Source organism: Helianthus annuus, chromosome 11, assembly GCF_002127325.2.
Source record: "Helianthus annuus cultivar XRQ/B chromosome 11, HanXRQr2.0-SUNRISE, whole genome shotgun sequence".
NCBI lineage: Eukaryota > Viridiplantae > Streptophyta > Magnoliopsida > Asterales > Asteraceae > Helianthus > Helianthus annuus.
The window spans coordinates 128116579-128130365 of record NC_035443.2 but is presented as its reverse complement, the minus strand read 5'-3'; the positions used below and the strand labels follow the sequence as shown (position 1 = coordinate 128130365).

The 13787-nt window shown below is 33.7% G+C and overlaps 1 protein-coding gene across 1 annotated transcript; it reads right to left on the bottom strand.

The window, feature by feature from the left end:
- Nucleotides 1-811: 811 nt before the first annotated feature.
- LOC110890527 (G-type lectin S-receptor-like serine/threonine-protein kinase At4g27290) lies at nucleotides 812-6257 on the bottom strand. The gene is made up of 7 exons (XM_022138151.2): nucleotides 4920-6257; nucleotides 4660-4815; nucleotides 4276-4427; nucleotides 3429-3639; nucleotides 2723-2960; nucleotides 1880-2030; nucleotides 812-1274 (listed from the first exon to the last, which is right to left on the bottom strand). Exons 1-7 carry the CDS (start codon nucleotides 6184-6186, stop codon nucleotides 972-974), a joined length of 2478 nt encoding a protein of 825 aa, XP_021993843.1. The 5' UTR covers nucleotides 6187-6257; the 3' UTR covers nucleotides 812-971.
- Between the last annotated feature and the right edge of the window lie 7530 nt (nucleotides 6258-13787).

The following is a 13787-nucleotide window of genomic DNA, read 5'->3' as shown; positions in this document are numbered from 1 at the left end:
AGAGGGAAGTATAATTAGAATCGGAGTTAGCGGTGTAGTTAGCGTTAGGTAACAATTGCTGCAATTGAATTGCAAAGAATAAACAGAAGATAAAATATATGAAGAATAATTACGGAAGAGATGGCGGAAGGAACGGGGATGACGATGGAGAGGGAGCAGAACCAGGATGATGATGATGGTGGAAGTTGCAGATTTGGATGAACCCTAACGAGGGATTTGGGGGTCAAAAGGGGGGTTTTTATATAGTGGGGTAGTTCGTAGGTGGATGGACATAAATGCCCTCACGTGCCAACCACGTGATCAGAGTTAACTTAAATTTCTAACCTGGTTTGGGGTAAAGGACAAAACATGCAACGAGTTTTCAAAATAAAGGATTGTAACTGATCCATTGCAACCCGCTACAAACATAAAGGACGAAAAGTGTAATTTACCCTATAAACAATTAAACAGTATCAGAATCTTGGGCTGGAGTTTTTAGACATCACAATTTTGGGCTGGAACATAAAGATTGCAATTGTTGCTAATAACTGCTATGATAAATTAGTGATATTTTGATTTGTATACCAAGTTGGCACCCATAAACAATAAACACATTATAAACAATTTATAGTTAAAAACATAAGCAAATTAAACAAAGAAACGACAGATTCAAACAATTTAACATTCGTCCGAAATGCGTTGGAAAATAAAGATATAAAATTAAAGTTTTCCTACCAACATGTTTTTTTTTGTTGGGAATGCGTTGGAAACGTCTGTTGAAAAAACAAGTGTTTTCAAGTAGTGGCCAGAATATTAAGCTGTTGCCTTTTTAAACAAAAATATCTTTAAGATGTTGAAATTCCTATAAACATGAGAACACCAAAATGCAGAGACAACACATATAGTGAATTTCAAACCTAGATATTATGGTACAAGCCAAAGTGCATATATACCAATATAAATACACATGCATGCACGAATAACTATCAACTTTAACGTCCACCCAATGTGGTCATAGTTACTTCATTAACAGTACTTAAATCAATAGCTGATGTATCAAGCTTCTTTGTATAACTTTCTCTGCAAAAACCTGGTTCCTTAGGTTCGGGTAGCTCAATGTTATCATAACTTAACATGGCGTATACCGTAGACATTTTCGGCCTGTCTTCTGGATATTGTTGCACACACAAAAGAGCAACATGAATACATCGTATGATTTGATTCTCAAAAGATGGATCTTGTACAACAGGGTCAAGTGTCTCCAATGGTTGTCGTCTGTTCCAAAGCATCCATGCCTGATCCAACCATTCCAACAACACTTAGTAAACAAAGTTAAAATTAATCAGATGCTTATGCATATGCCTCCATGTTTGTATGAGAAAGTAGTGGATCGAAACTTTCTAACAAGGTTGTTATATAGAGCTATTACAAAAGTTAGCGGACAAAAACATGAAAGAAATGGCCTACACTATAAAGAGCATACAAGTTTGAGTTATGGGACTGTAAGCAGCGGACGGAAAGGTCTCCGTGATCAGATCATGAGACAAACGACCATATGTGGCTTAGCCCAGCTGTCGACCCGAATTCCAGCATTTAGGGATCCAATTTAGCAATGATGATTCTCCCCCAATTCTAGTGATTATGTTAATTTGGCATTTTTACGACGTGTTCTTTTTTCAAAATAGTTAGTTTTAAAATGATAAAAATGATTTATATATACATTATTCCATATTTCAAAAAACTGAACCAAAAATAAGTAAGGTGAGCTCTTAAAACTAGTTTTTCAAACAAACAATAAATTGTGTTTTGCTTCAGTTTCGCAGTTCGGTGTGGAAGCCCTTAGTTAAAAGTAACACGAAGCAACTGAACCTGTAATAAGGTAGCTGTGTAGAGAACTTACATGCCCTAAAAGGTTAAAATCATGATCAGGATGGTGAAATGCCCAGTTCTTATAGCCACTTATAATTTCCAACACGATGACACCGAAGCTGTAAACATCTGATTTCACAGAATAATGGCCAGTCATTGCGTATTCTGGAGACATGTAGCCGCTGCAACAATGAAAAGAGTTACTCAGGATAAAATTGGCAGCAGTTAGTTCCAATTACTCAGAAAGAGTTAACTAGTTAAGTCTTATATATTGATCAGACAGTGGCGGAGCTTGAGATTTCCGACCGAGGGGTCGAAAACGTATATACCAAAATATTTCGATAAAACCAGAGGGTCAAAAACCTATAACCCAAAAATTTCTATACGAAAACGTATATACCAAAATATTTATTCGTTCTAACAAAAAACTATTTAAATTAATGAGTTTGTTTGATTACATTTCTTATAATCATATTAAGAAAAAACAAACAAGAAAATATTGATGTTCAGTTCAACCCAAGATGACTTATTTCAATCTTATTTATTTTTATTCAAACTCCTATCACAAAAACCCAACAATTTTGCCAACTATTACAGGACCCTGTATGTCTTTTATACTTGACATTGTTGGGCTCTTTTCCTAAAGCTTAAATTATTGAATAAAGAGTGAACTACAAGTTTCGACTTTTAATGATATACGGAACGCCATAAAAAATTATTGCTCTTTAAATGATTGAATAAAGAGTGAACTACGAGTTTCGACTTTTAATAATATACGGAGCACCATCAAAAATTATTGCTCGATATTTGGTTCTCCGGAAAAAAAAAACTGAAGTAGAGCAAATCGAAATTGATCATAAGTAAGGTAGCTTACTATGTTCCTATGATTCTCTTTGTCATTTCTTGCATTTGATCTGTTCCAAATATACGAGCAATGCCAAAGTCCGAAATTTTTGGATTCAACTCGCTATCTAGTAAGATGTTACTAGTTTTGAGATCTCTATGGATGATTCGCAACCTTGAGTCTTGATGAAGATAAAGTAAACCTCGTGCAATACCCTTAATGATGTGGTAGCGCTTTTTCCATGTAAGTTGTTTTCGTGTAGGTTTATCTGTGAGCAAAGAACCAAACTAACTAAAAAATTGTAATGATAAGTGTGAACTGAATACTTAATAAATGCATAACATGCTTGATTTATAGATTCGATCACCCAATTATATGCTACACGATGGCATGGCACCCCCGATAGAAATGCACTATGTACGGTGCACAAGATCAAACAAGATCCATGCTCTACTAAATCAGAAGGAATTTGATGATTTATTCGGACAATGTACATAAATCTTATGAATTCAACTACTAAAATAGCAAAAATAATATGGTTTTTAGGATGATTTATTAATGTTAATTGTGTGATTTTCCCAAATCTCAACAAAAGTCTAATATTTTTGCATTGTCAATCAACAAAGCAAAGATGGCCTTGTTTATTGTTCATGGCACTCATATTTCTAGTTTTTTGAAATATTAATATTTAACATCAATAATAACATCATTTTATTGAAGAGGGAGTAGTATGTACCATAAATGAAGTTGTTTAAACTTTTATTGGGCAAATACTCGTAGACTAACATTGTTTCATCCCCTTCAATGCAGCAACCCAAAAGCTTAACAAGGTTGCGATGTTGCAACTTTGCGATCAAAATAATTTCATTCTTCAATTCTTCGACACCTTGTGTCGACTTTTCTACAAGCCTTTTTACTGCTATCTCTTGACCATTTGATAATTCACCCTGTGTCATAAGAAAGTGATCCACAAAAGATAATTAGCAGCCATTTGCTCAAGTTTTCTACAGCTAAAACACGGCCTTCATATGATAAAACACAATTCTTTACATGGTAACACCTAGTAGGAACAACATTACTACATTAGCCCATTCATATAGAAGGGGAGGTTCAATAAAGAACCACAAATTAATAGACAACAAAAAGAACTCTTTTGAGCCATCAGATCACGGAGGGGAAGATAGATATGAGATGCTAAGCATATGTTAAGTGGCAAACGTGGTTAGTTCTGTCCTTCATACATTTTTGGTTCTCTAGAGAGCCCCCTCTCAAATTAAATATGATTGAGTTTGGGTTTTTCGTATAAACATATTGTCAAATAGATAAAATTACATAATTTTGTCACAAAGAGACTGGTTAAAAGAGTTAAAGTGTTTACAACTTCCAATGGTCAAGTTTGAGGTTATTTGTTATTACTATGGAAAAATTCCCAAACTAGACAAGTTGAATGTCATAAGCCAACCCACGTATATGAAAACTATTTTGTTCACTTAGTGATCACTACAAATAGTTTGTGAAGTGATCACCCATCGAACCACTTTTATTAAACAATTTTACAAAGAAGTGCGTTGATGAAGAGTTACCCTGTAGACAGAACCGAAACCGCCTTGTCCAATCTTGTTTCTTTCCGAAAAGTTGTTACAGGCAAGATCAATCGTTTCAAGATCGTAAATGGGTAGTTGAAATCCGGAATCTTGATTATCTTCGACATATCGAAAGCTCCCGCTTTGTTGAGCTGTCACACAGGTTCAAATATATGAATAGTGAAATAAAAGCAAATAATACAAAGACTGAAATTATCTGCTTGAAATAAAGAGTTTGTAGTATCTAATAGATTGAAGAAAACAAAAGAAAGTGTTTGTTATAATGGGTAGTGACCGCCTAAAACAATTGTGAGGTAGAAAATCATGGATCCAACAAAATGTAACTATTGGTATGTTAATTACTCGAGTGGATTATAATAGTACCTTTAGAGCTCCGCCCTATTTCGTCTTCTCTTCTATGCCGGACTAGCCAACCAAGGTACCATATGGCACCACCGGATAGAAGTAGTATGCCAATAACGGTTACTACACTAACGATCTTTACGGTTACACGTTTCCTTTTAGCAGCAGCAATTGACTCTGAGAAATTCAATAAACCAACAAAGGAAAATTTAATTTTTTAAAAAGTGCAGCAATGCAAACTTCAACAATATACAGGCAGTGAGAAAGTAGGGATAACATACGCAATTCAGCGTGTGCCATTCGTATGTAAATCTGCTCCCGGCCATCAGGAAAGTTCTTCATATCAACCAAATCGCCAATCCAAACTACGCATCTACTTCCATCTCCGTAAACATCAACATTAGCATACGCCATACAACTACAATTCTTTAAACACTTGGCTTCACATACGTGATCCGTGTCATTTCCCCAAACAATCGGATTATCCGGCAACTTCAATGCGCCATATTTAACAAATCCATCTCCATGACCACAGCTCAGTTCATGTTTCCTTCTACATCCACCTGAATAACTAAACAAGCCCCAATCCCGTGGCGAATCAGGAGTAAACCCACTCAAACACTTGCAACTACTTAGCGAATAACAGATCCCATAATTCCCACAATTTGCATAGTTATCACAAGGGTCGCTGTTGAATGTTACCACCAGGTTCCATTCTCTACTGATGTTAACTCTCCATGTAAAATACTGAACTGAACCCGTCGGTGAAATCACAATTCTAGATAAAACAGACTCATCCAAGATCTCATATTTGAAGTAGAGCTCTTTAGAGTTGTAAACAAACATAGTTTGTAACAACGGATTTGCTGTCAAAGTACTGCTGCCGCTGAACCAGATCCCATCAAACGGACCCCATCTGAACAATTTCCGCGAACCACTTCGTAGAACCAACTGCGGTGCTTCGGGTGGATCCAGGCTAAACCAGTACTCACCTTCAGAGGGATCTTCAATGCTCTTCCAGGACCTAATAAACCTTTGCAATCCATCATCCAATTTCCAACCCAGCTTTGAATCTGGTAAAAGTGTATCAGCTGGAAAATCAAAGCTTTCCCAGAGGATAGTTTTGTTCCTTCCATCATCTCTAATAACAAGATTACCTGAATCTAATAACTGCAGAACCGGAGTGAAGCTACTCTCGATAGGCGTGTTATTAGTAGACCAGACAGTACCCAATGAGCGGTTATAAAGCGTTAAAACTCCGTTTTTATCTAATGATACCTTTCCAAATGAATCATGAATTGGGTAGTTTCGATTGGCGACCCAAACCACAGTGAGAGACAGATTGTGATACCATATTCCGAGATAGCGATCCCCAGAAGAACCATTGCCAGGACTGAAGAAACCAAATTCAAATCTTTTGTTGGAGGAAACTAAAGTGAAGCCATCCAAAAAGCTTTGGTTGGGTTTCAAGGTGTCAGTTGAAAGGGAGGTTTGGAAGTTTAGAAAAATGAGTGAGCATACCAGTGTGAGAAACAAGATATTGTTCATCTTTTTGCAGGTTTCAATAACATTCTAACTGTGCATTCAAATAGTCTCCTGTTTGGGAATGGTGACCAATGATGCCCTGGAGTTAATCTAGACAAAAGAGCATTCAAACCAGTTTTTATTGAGTGGGAAAAGGCAAACAATTGATAACTTTTATAACAATATATTATTATAGCAGCCATGACTTTTGCCGGTTTCAAGCCTACCCCAAGAGTTTCAGAACCAACAGAAAACGGAAATGGGGTACCAAACCGGTCCAATTGACTCTATTTTAACCCTCTTAGGTTGGGACAAATGAACCACCAAACCGGACCAGATTAACATTTTTTAATTATTTTATTCTTTTAAAATCTTATTTGCGAAAAAACTCTAATTTCTTTAAATTTAAGGTTTCATATGTTATTACGATTGCAACTACACATAAAAAATAAAGTAGTTGTATATTCTTTAAGTTATATATATAGAAAAATTTTTTAAAACAACATCTTGTTGGTCCAACTGATTCAATCTTTGAACTAGTAAGGAAGCCGTTCTGTTAGGAAACTTTGTAAAAAGGTCACGACATTGTTGCATACCTAGGAAAGATGAGATGTACACTGTGGCGGCTATGATGGTGTACGAGGAGGGCTTTCGCACAGGTCCCGTAATTTCAAGGTGCACGTGTTTAAAAAAATCCGATATATATGTTATTTTCTTTTTTTTCAATATTAAACTCATGCCAATTCTAATGTAGGCGCATTTACAAATTATTTTATATGGTTTAGAATTTAGCTCACTTAATATTAGGTTTAGAGTTAATTGCTCGGATGGTCCCTGTGGTTGCACGTTTTTTCACGTTTAGTCCTCACCTTTTGAAAATAGCATGTATGCTCCCTATGGTTTGTCATTTTGTTACTCGGATAGTCCCCCAACATTTACTCTGGGGACTATCCGAGTAACAAAATGACAAACCATAGGGAGCATACATGCTATTTCCAAACTAACTGACATTTACTCACGGACTATCCGAGTAACAAAATGATAAACCATAGGGAGCATACCTGCTATTTTCAAAAGGTGGGGACTAAACGTGAAAAACCTTGAAACCACAGGGACCATCCGAGCAATTAACTCTTAGGTTTATTAAATTCATTACTAATTTGATTTTGAAAAAATAACAATAATAAAGGTATATTTAGAAAAAATAACAATAATAAAGATATATTTTTGAGCTCGAATAGAAATAAATAGTAAATTCACAATAATGGATGCACAAATTTCATACTATGGATTCCAACTTTGACTTCTGGATATTTAGTAGGATCCTCCACAGATATATGTCAATGGTAAAAATAGTACACCTAAATACCTAATATATGACAAAAATGTATCATAGGTTATGAACTACATTTGTATGGGTATTTGGTCGGAGCGTTCACATTGTGATCCTTGTATCACTTTTAATACAACTAAATACCTAATATATGACAAAAATGTATCATAAGTTATGAACTACACTGGTATGGGTATTTGGTGAGCGTTGACATTGTAATCCTTTTCACTTTTCAAACCATAATATTTAAGCAAAAATTTTGGTTTTCATCGATTTTTGCACTTAATCAGGTTATTTAAAATATAGAATAAATGTATGGACTCAATATATATATATATATATATATATATATATATATAGGGGCCACTAAAATTAAAACCACCCTAGTTAAAAGAATTACTCTTCACCAATCAGATAATGACAATAAAAAAGGTAATAGAGTCATTTAATCAAAACCATCAAATCATCTCTTTCTCCTCTTTAAAGTCTATTTTTAAAGTTATTTCAGTTTCTCTCTCTTCAAAACCATTAAATTATCTCTATCTCCTCTTTAAAATCTCTTTTTAATCAAAACCATCAAATTATCTATCTCTCCTCTTTAAAGTCTCTTTGTAAAAAAGTTTTCATAAAAAAAAGTTGTAAAAAAAAATTTTTAAACCGTAAAAAAACGTAAAAAGTTAAAACTATGTGTGTGTAAAAAAGTTTGTAAAAAAGTTTTTTTTTTTGTTGAAAAGTGGTTCTCGTATTTCTTTTAACTGGGGTGGTTTTCATTTTAGGGGCCCCACTCTCCAGTTGCGAGAACCACCCCCAGTTGCGAGAACCGCGATAACTACTCTCCACCAATCAGATAAAGACAACCAAAATTTAATATAGTCATTTAATCAAAACCATTAAATCATCTCTCTCTGGTCATTAAAGTCTCTTTTTAAAGTCTTTTCAATTTCTGTCTCTTCACATTTGTCTCTCCTCTTTTTGTTATTTTGTAAAAAAGTTTATGTAAAAAAATTGTAAAAAGGTTTTTGTAAAAAAAAAGTTTAAAACCGTAAAAAAAGTCTTCGTAAAAAATGTAAAAAAGTATAAAAAGTGTGTGTAAAAAAAGGTTTTTGTAAAAAAAAGGTTAAAATCGTTTTTCGTATAAAACTTTGTCCTTTGTAAAAAAGTTTTTATGAAAAAAAAATTTTGTTAAAATATTTGTTAAAAAGTTTTTGTAAAAAAAATTTTAAAACCGTAAAAAACATTTTCATAAAAAAACGTAAAAAAGTTAAAAGAACGTGTGTGTAAAAAAAAAGGTTAAAACCGTAAAATGTTTTTCATATAAATTTTTGTTCTTTGTTAAAAAGTTTTTGTAAAAAAAATTTGTAAAAAATTTTTTTTGTAAAAATGTTTTTTGTAAAAAGAAAGTTTAAAACCGTAAAAAAAGTTTTCGTAAAAAAAGTTTAAAACCGTAAAAAAAGTTTAAAAACGTGTGTGTAAAAAAACGGCGCCTATTACGGGGCGTAAAAACGGCACGTAAAAAATAGCGCGTAAAAAACGGGGTGTCAGAAATGGCGCGTAAAAACGAGGCGTAAAAAACGGCTCATAAAAAAACCGGGTGATAAAACGACACGTAAATACGGGGCGTGAATACGGGGGCGTAAAACGGGGCGTAAAAACAGTGCGTAAAAAAGGGGGCACAAAAAACGGCTCGTAAAAAAATGACTCGTAAAAACGTTTTTTGTAAAAAAAATCCTGACAAAAATTGTTTCTTGTAAAAAAGATCAGATTTTAAAATGTTTTTTTTATTAAAAAATCTGATTTTAATAAAAAACAATCTATACTTTCTATAAAAGGAGAAATCTAAGTGACATAAGAAAAGCTGATGTGTCAGCAGGAGAGCATGTCCAACAAGGCTTTTCTTATGTCATTATTACATCATAATGTCTAATATTAAAAGACTTTAAAATTCAAAGTTGGCCATCATTTAAGATGCAAAGGTCTACTGAGGGAAAGTTCTGCCCATGTTAAGCCTAATTAAAATAACATTTAAACTTTTAATTAAACATCTGCCCTTAACATTTTATAATCAAACATCAGTTCCCAATAAACATCTGTTGAGATTCAAAATTCTGGCTCCACATTCAAAAATCAAAATTCAAACCATATATTCTAATCCTATAAATAAGGGTTAATAATCTGGCTCCACATTCAAATCTCTCCCGCTCACATCTGTGATCATATCTCTCACTCTCAAATGCATCTTTCTCGTGATTCAGTCGCTAATCTCCGATTACACTTCATTGATCGAATGTTTGTTGATTATGTTTACATGTTATCGTTCCAATATCATTGTTCCGACATCGTCGTTTCAATGAAGCTTTCCATCACACATCAACCTTTCAATATCGATGTTGCAGTATCATTGTTGCAACATCGTGAAAAGTTGTATGTGCTATCTTCTTTGATAGGAGAGTTGCATTGTTCGATTTTCATTAAATCGAAAGTCAGGTTTTCTTGCCTCAGGAAGATTTTCTCCTTTTATAGAAAGGATAGATTCGTGCAATATCGTGAAAAGTCAGATGTATTACAACAGTTGAGAAGAGACCTTTGCATGTTAGGTTTGCTTCTTATTTTGATTAACTGTTGATGATGTTGAGAGTTTTTATAGACACTGACATTTGAGAATATTAAGATGTATGTTTATATTATTAAAATGAAACGACTACATAGAAAAAATACAAATTTAAAGAAATATTTATAAAGTATTACACGCTAGAGTTAACACTTGCTAGGATTCCGTAGACTCTGGCCTTTCTCCATGTGATTTCATGTTCTCTTTTGATTTTCAGGTCAGTTAGCATTGTGCAGATTTTCTGATCCTGATTTAGAAGTTGTGTCAGAAACTCTTCTGTATTCTTCTGGAACTCTGATGGAGGAGAGTGGAGGACTTCATCGAGCAACGCTATGCTGTTCCAAGTTTTGTTGTAATTAGTGTCATTTATTATATCGACTTTCCTGTATAGTTCTACGTCTGTTCTTTGTTCTTTCAGTGACCACATGGAGAACTGTGTTTTAACATTGCTGGTGTCTGAGTAGTGGTAGAAGCTGAAGTTTGCCATGTAGTTTTTTTGTTGGTTTTCTGATTTGGAACAATTTTTGACAGAAAGTGATTTGTAGGGCAATTTGTTGATGTTTTGAATCAAAAGTAATTATCGGGGTTTTATAGAGTTTAAAAACGCGTCTACATGGTAAATCAAGAGGTTAATTGTAATTTTGATAATTTGCTTTTGTTCTTTGAACTTTGAAATTTTATCCCTTGGGTTTCTTGGTATTTAATTTTACAGTTTTCCCATAAAAGTTGGTGTTTGAAAAGGTTTTTGCATTAAAAGATGCTATTTTGAAATATACATTAATATGTTTATATTAAATGTACACGTTATACCAAATTTCAGTATATAAACTCATAGTCACTTCACCTGTTTTTCATCACATTTTCCTACGAAGATATCATACTTTCAGGAAAGTCGAGTAATATAGTTTATTCAAATGGCGTCATTCACAAATGCAAAATCAGATGATTTAAAGCAGCGTATTGTCAAGCAAATCGAGGAACAGGTGTATGAAGATAGGGCTACCCTTCAAGAGTTGAAGAGATGTTTTGATGGATTGCAAGTTGGCTTGTTCACTAGAGAGCAGGTTTCCAGAGATCTTATGTGGATGCCTTCAACTTCCGTTCGTGAGCTTTGTGTTGTCAGTAATATAGAGTGCGGTGATAGGGACGTGGAGTTCATGGCAATGTTGAAGGACATACATAGAGAGGTTCAGCAATCGATGGAGTTGAAGTTAAAGTTTCTTAATTCTTGCTGTTATTGTTAGATTTGACCTTTAATGTTGTTCAGTATGTGATGTGATTATTGGAGTTTTAGTTTAAATGTCATGAATAAATGAATAAATTTTAATTTTAATAATCTATGTTGTGTTTTGTTTTTACTTATTTAGTGTTTGAGTAAGATTTAGATTATGTTGATGTTGAATTGTGTTTGAACAACTGTTTGGTAAGTCAACAGAGGTTTAATAATATATAGGGTTGGTTTGATTGTGAATAGATGAGTGGAAAGATAAAACAAATGTTTAGAATTTGATCATTGATAGCAGTTTTTTGAATAATCCGTGCTCCTGCAAATTATAGAGAGTCAATACTTCGAGTTGTAAAATTTCTGTTGTAGTTAAAGTTTGGCAAAAGAGAACATCTACTGATGATGAAACAACTGTGTATTCTAACAACTGTTGATACTAACAGTGGTTGGACTAATGATGAATAAGTATTATTATATAACGTCTGCTATAAGTATTATTATATAATTTTGTTTATGAATAACAATTTTTTGGAAAAAATTACGGTATATTTTTGTGTTATAAAAGGTGTGTTGTAGCTAAAGTCTGACAAAAGAGAGCATCTGCTGATGAATAAATGTCTGAAGATGCAAAGGTCTGCTATGGGACAACGGATGTTAACGAACAACAGATGTTAACGAACAACAGATGATATTCAATCTTAAAATGCATAACAGAGGATTTGATACTAACAGTGGTTGGGCTAATGATGAATAAGTATTATTATATAGCGTCTGGTATAAGTATTATTATATAATTTTATTTATCAATAATAGTTTTTTGGAAGAATTTACGGTATATTTTGTGTTATAAAAGGTGTGTTGTAGCTGAAATCTGACAAAAGAGAGTATCTGCTGATGAATAAATGTCTGAAGATGCAAAGGTCTGCTATGGATCAACAGATGTTAACGAACAACAGATGATATTCAATCTTAAAATGCATAACAGAGGATTTGATACTAATAGTGGTTGGGCTAATGATGAATAAGTATTATTATATAGCATTTGGTATAAGTATTATTATATAATTTTGTTTATCAACAACAGTTTTTTGGAAGAATTTACGGTATATTTTGTGTTATAAAAGGTGTGTTGTCGCTAAAGTCTGACAAAAGAGAGCATCTGCTGATGAATAAATGTCTGAAGCTGCAAAGGTCTGCTATGGGTCAACAAATGTTAACGAACAACAGATGATATTCAGTCTTAAAATGCATAACAGAGGACTTGATACTAGCAGTGGTTGGGCTAATGATGAATAAGTATTATTATATAGCGTCTGGTATAAGTATTATTATTATATAATTTTGTTTATCAACAACAGTTTTTTAGAAGAATTTACGGTATATTTTGTGTTATAAAAGGTGTGTTGTAGCTAAAGTCTGACAAAAGAGAGCATCTGCTGATGAATAAATGTCTGAAGATGCAAAGGTCTGCTATGGGTCAACAAATGTTAACGAACAACAGATGATATTCAATTTTAAAATGCTTAACAGAGGATTTGATACTAACAGTGGTTGGGCTAATGATGAATAAGTATTACTATATAGCGTCTGGTATAAGTATTATTATATAATTTTGTTTATTAACAACATTTTTTTATAAGAATTTACGGTATATTTTGTGTTATAAAAGGTGTGTTGTAGCTAAAGTCTGACAAAAGAGAGCATCTGTTGATGAATAAATGTCTGAAGATGCAAAGGTCTGCTATGAGTCAACAGATGTTAACGAACAACAGATGATATTCAATCTTAAAATGATTAACAGTGGTTGGGCTAATAACATATGTTAGACTTACGACTGTTGAGTTACACCGATTGAAAAAAAAAACTGCTGAAAGATATCATCTGTTCTCATAACTTCTGTTTATCTAACGACTGTTTGACTCACACTGTTCCCAACGACCAACAGAGGTTTCCAAACAACTGTCATTGGTTGTCACAAGAGAGGTTCTGACGTGGACAGATCTTAGCCATTAAATATTTGTAACTACTGCCACGTTAGTATTCACTTCTTCTCTCTATATAAAAGCTGCTTCATCCCTAAATCGAGGTTCCACCACTGCAGTCTCGAATTCAAAATTCTCAAAAATAGTTTCCAACATGTTAAAAACCCTCAAATTTAAACTCTGTTTCATCTCCAAATCACCTTCTTTTCCGATCATGTCTCTGAACATCAAAAACCCTCACAACTACCTCCCCATCTTCGAGAAAACTAGCAAAAATACTAGCTATCACTCAATAATTGACCTTTTAAAGTCATCGTAATACAAATCAATTCTTACTGCCGATACTCCGGTTCATAAAGAAACACTCCGACAATTTTGGTTTAATGCTGAAATAGAGGCTGAAGATAATAATCCAGTTGCCATCACATCTAAGGTCGGGGAAAGTGTGGTACGAATTTCTCCCTTTACAATTTCCAC

Excerpts from the sequence above, each read along its gene's own strand:
- LOC110890527 (XM_022138151.2), bottom strand. The coding sequence starts at position 6,186 with ATGAACAATATCTTGTTTCTCACACTGGTATGCTCACTCATTTTTCTA. Across the intron at positions 3,640-4,275 it reads GTTTCGGTTCTGTCTACAGG|GGTGAATTATCAAATGGTCA; the intron begins GTAACTCTTCAT and ends CTTATGACACAG. Across the intron at positions 2,961-3,428 it reads TTTAAACAACTTCATTTATG|ATAAACCTACACGAAAACAA; the intron begins GTACATACTACT and ends CTTTGCTCACAG.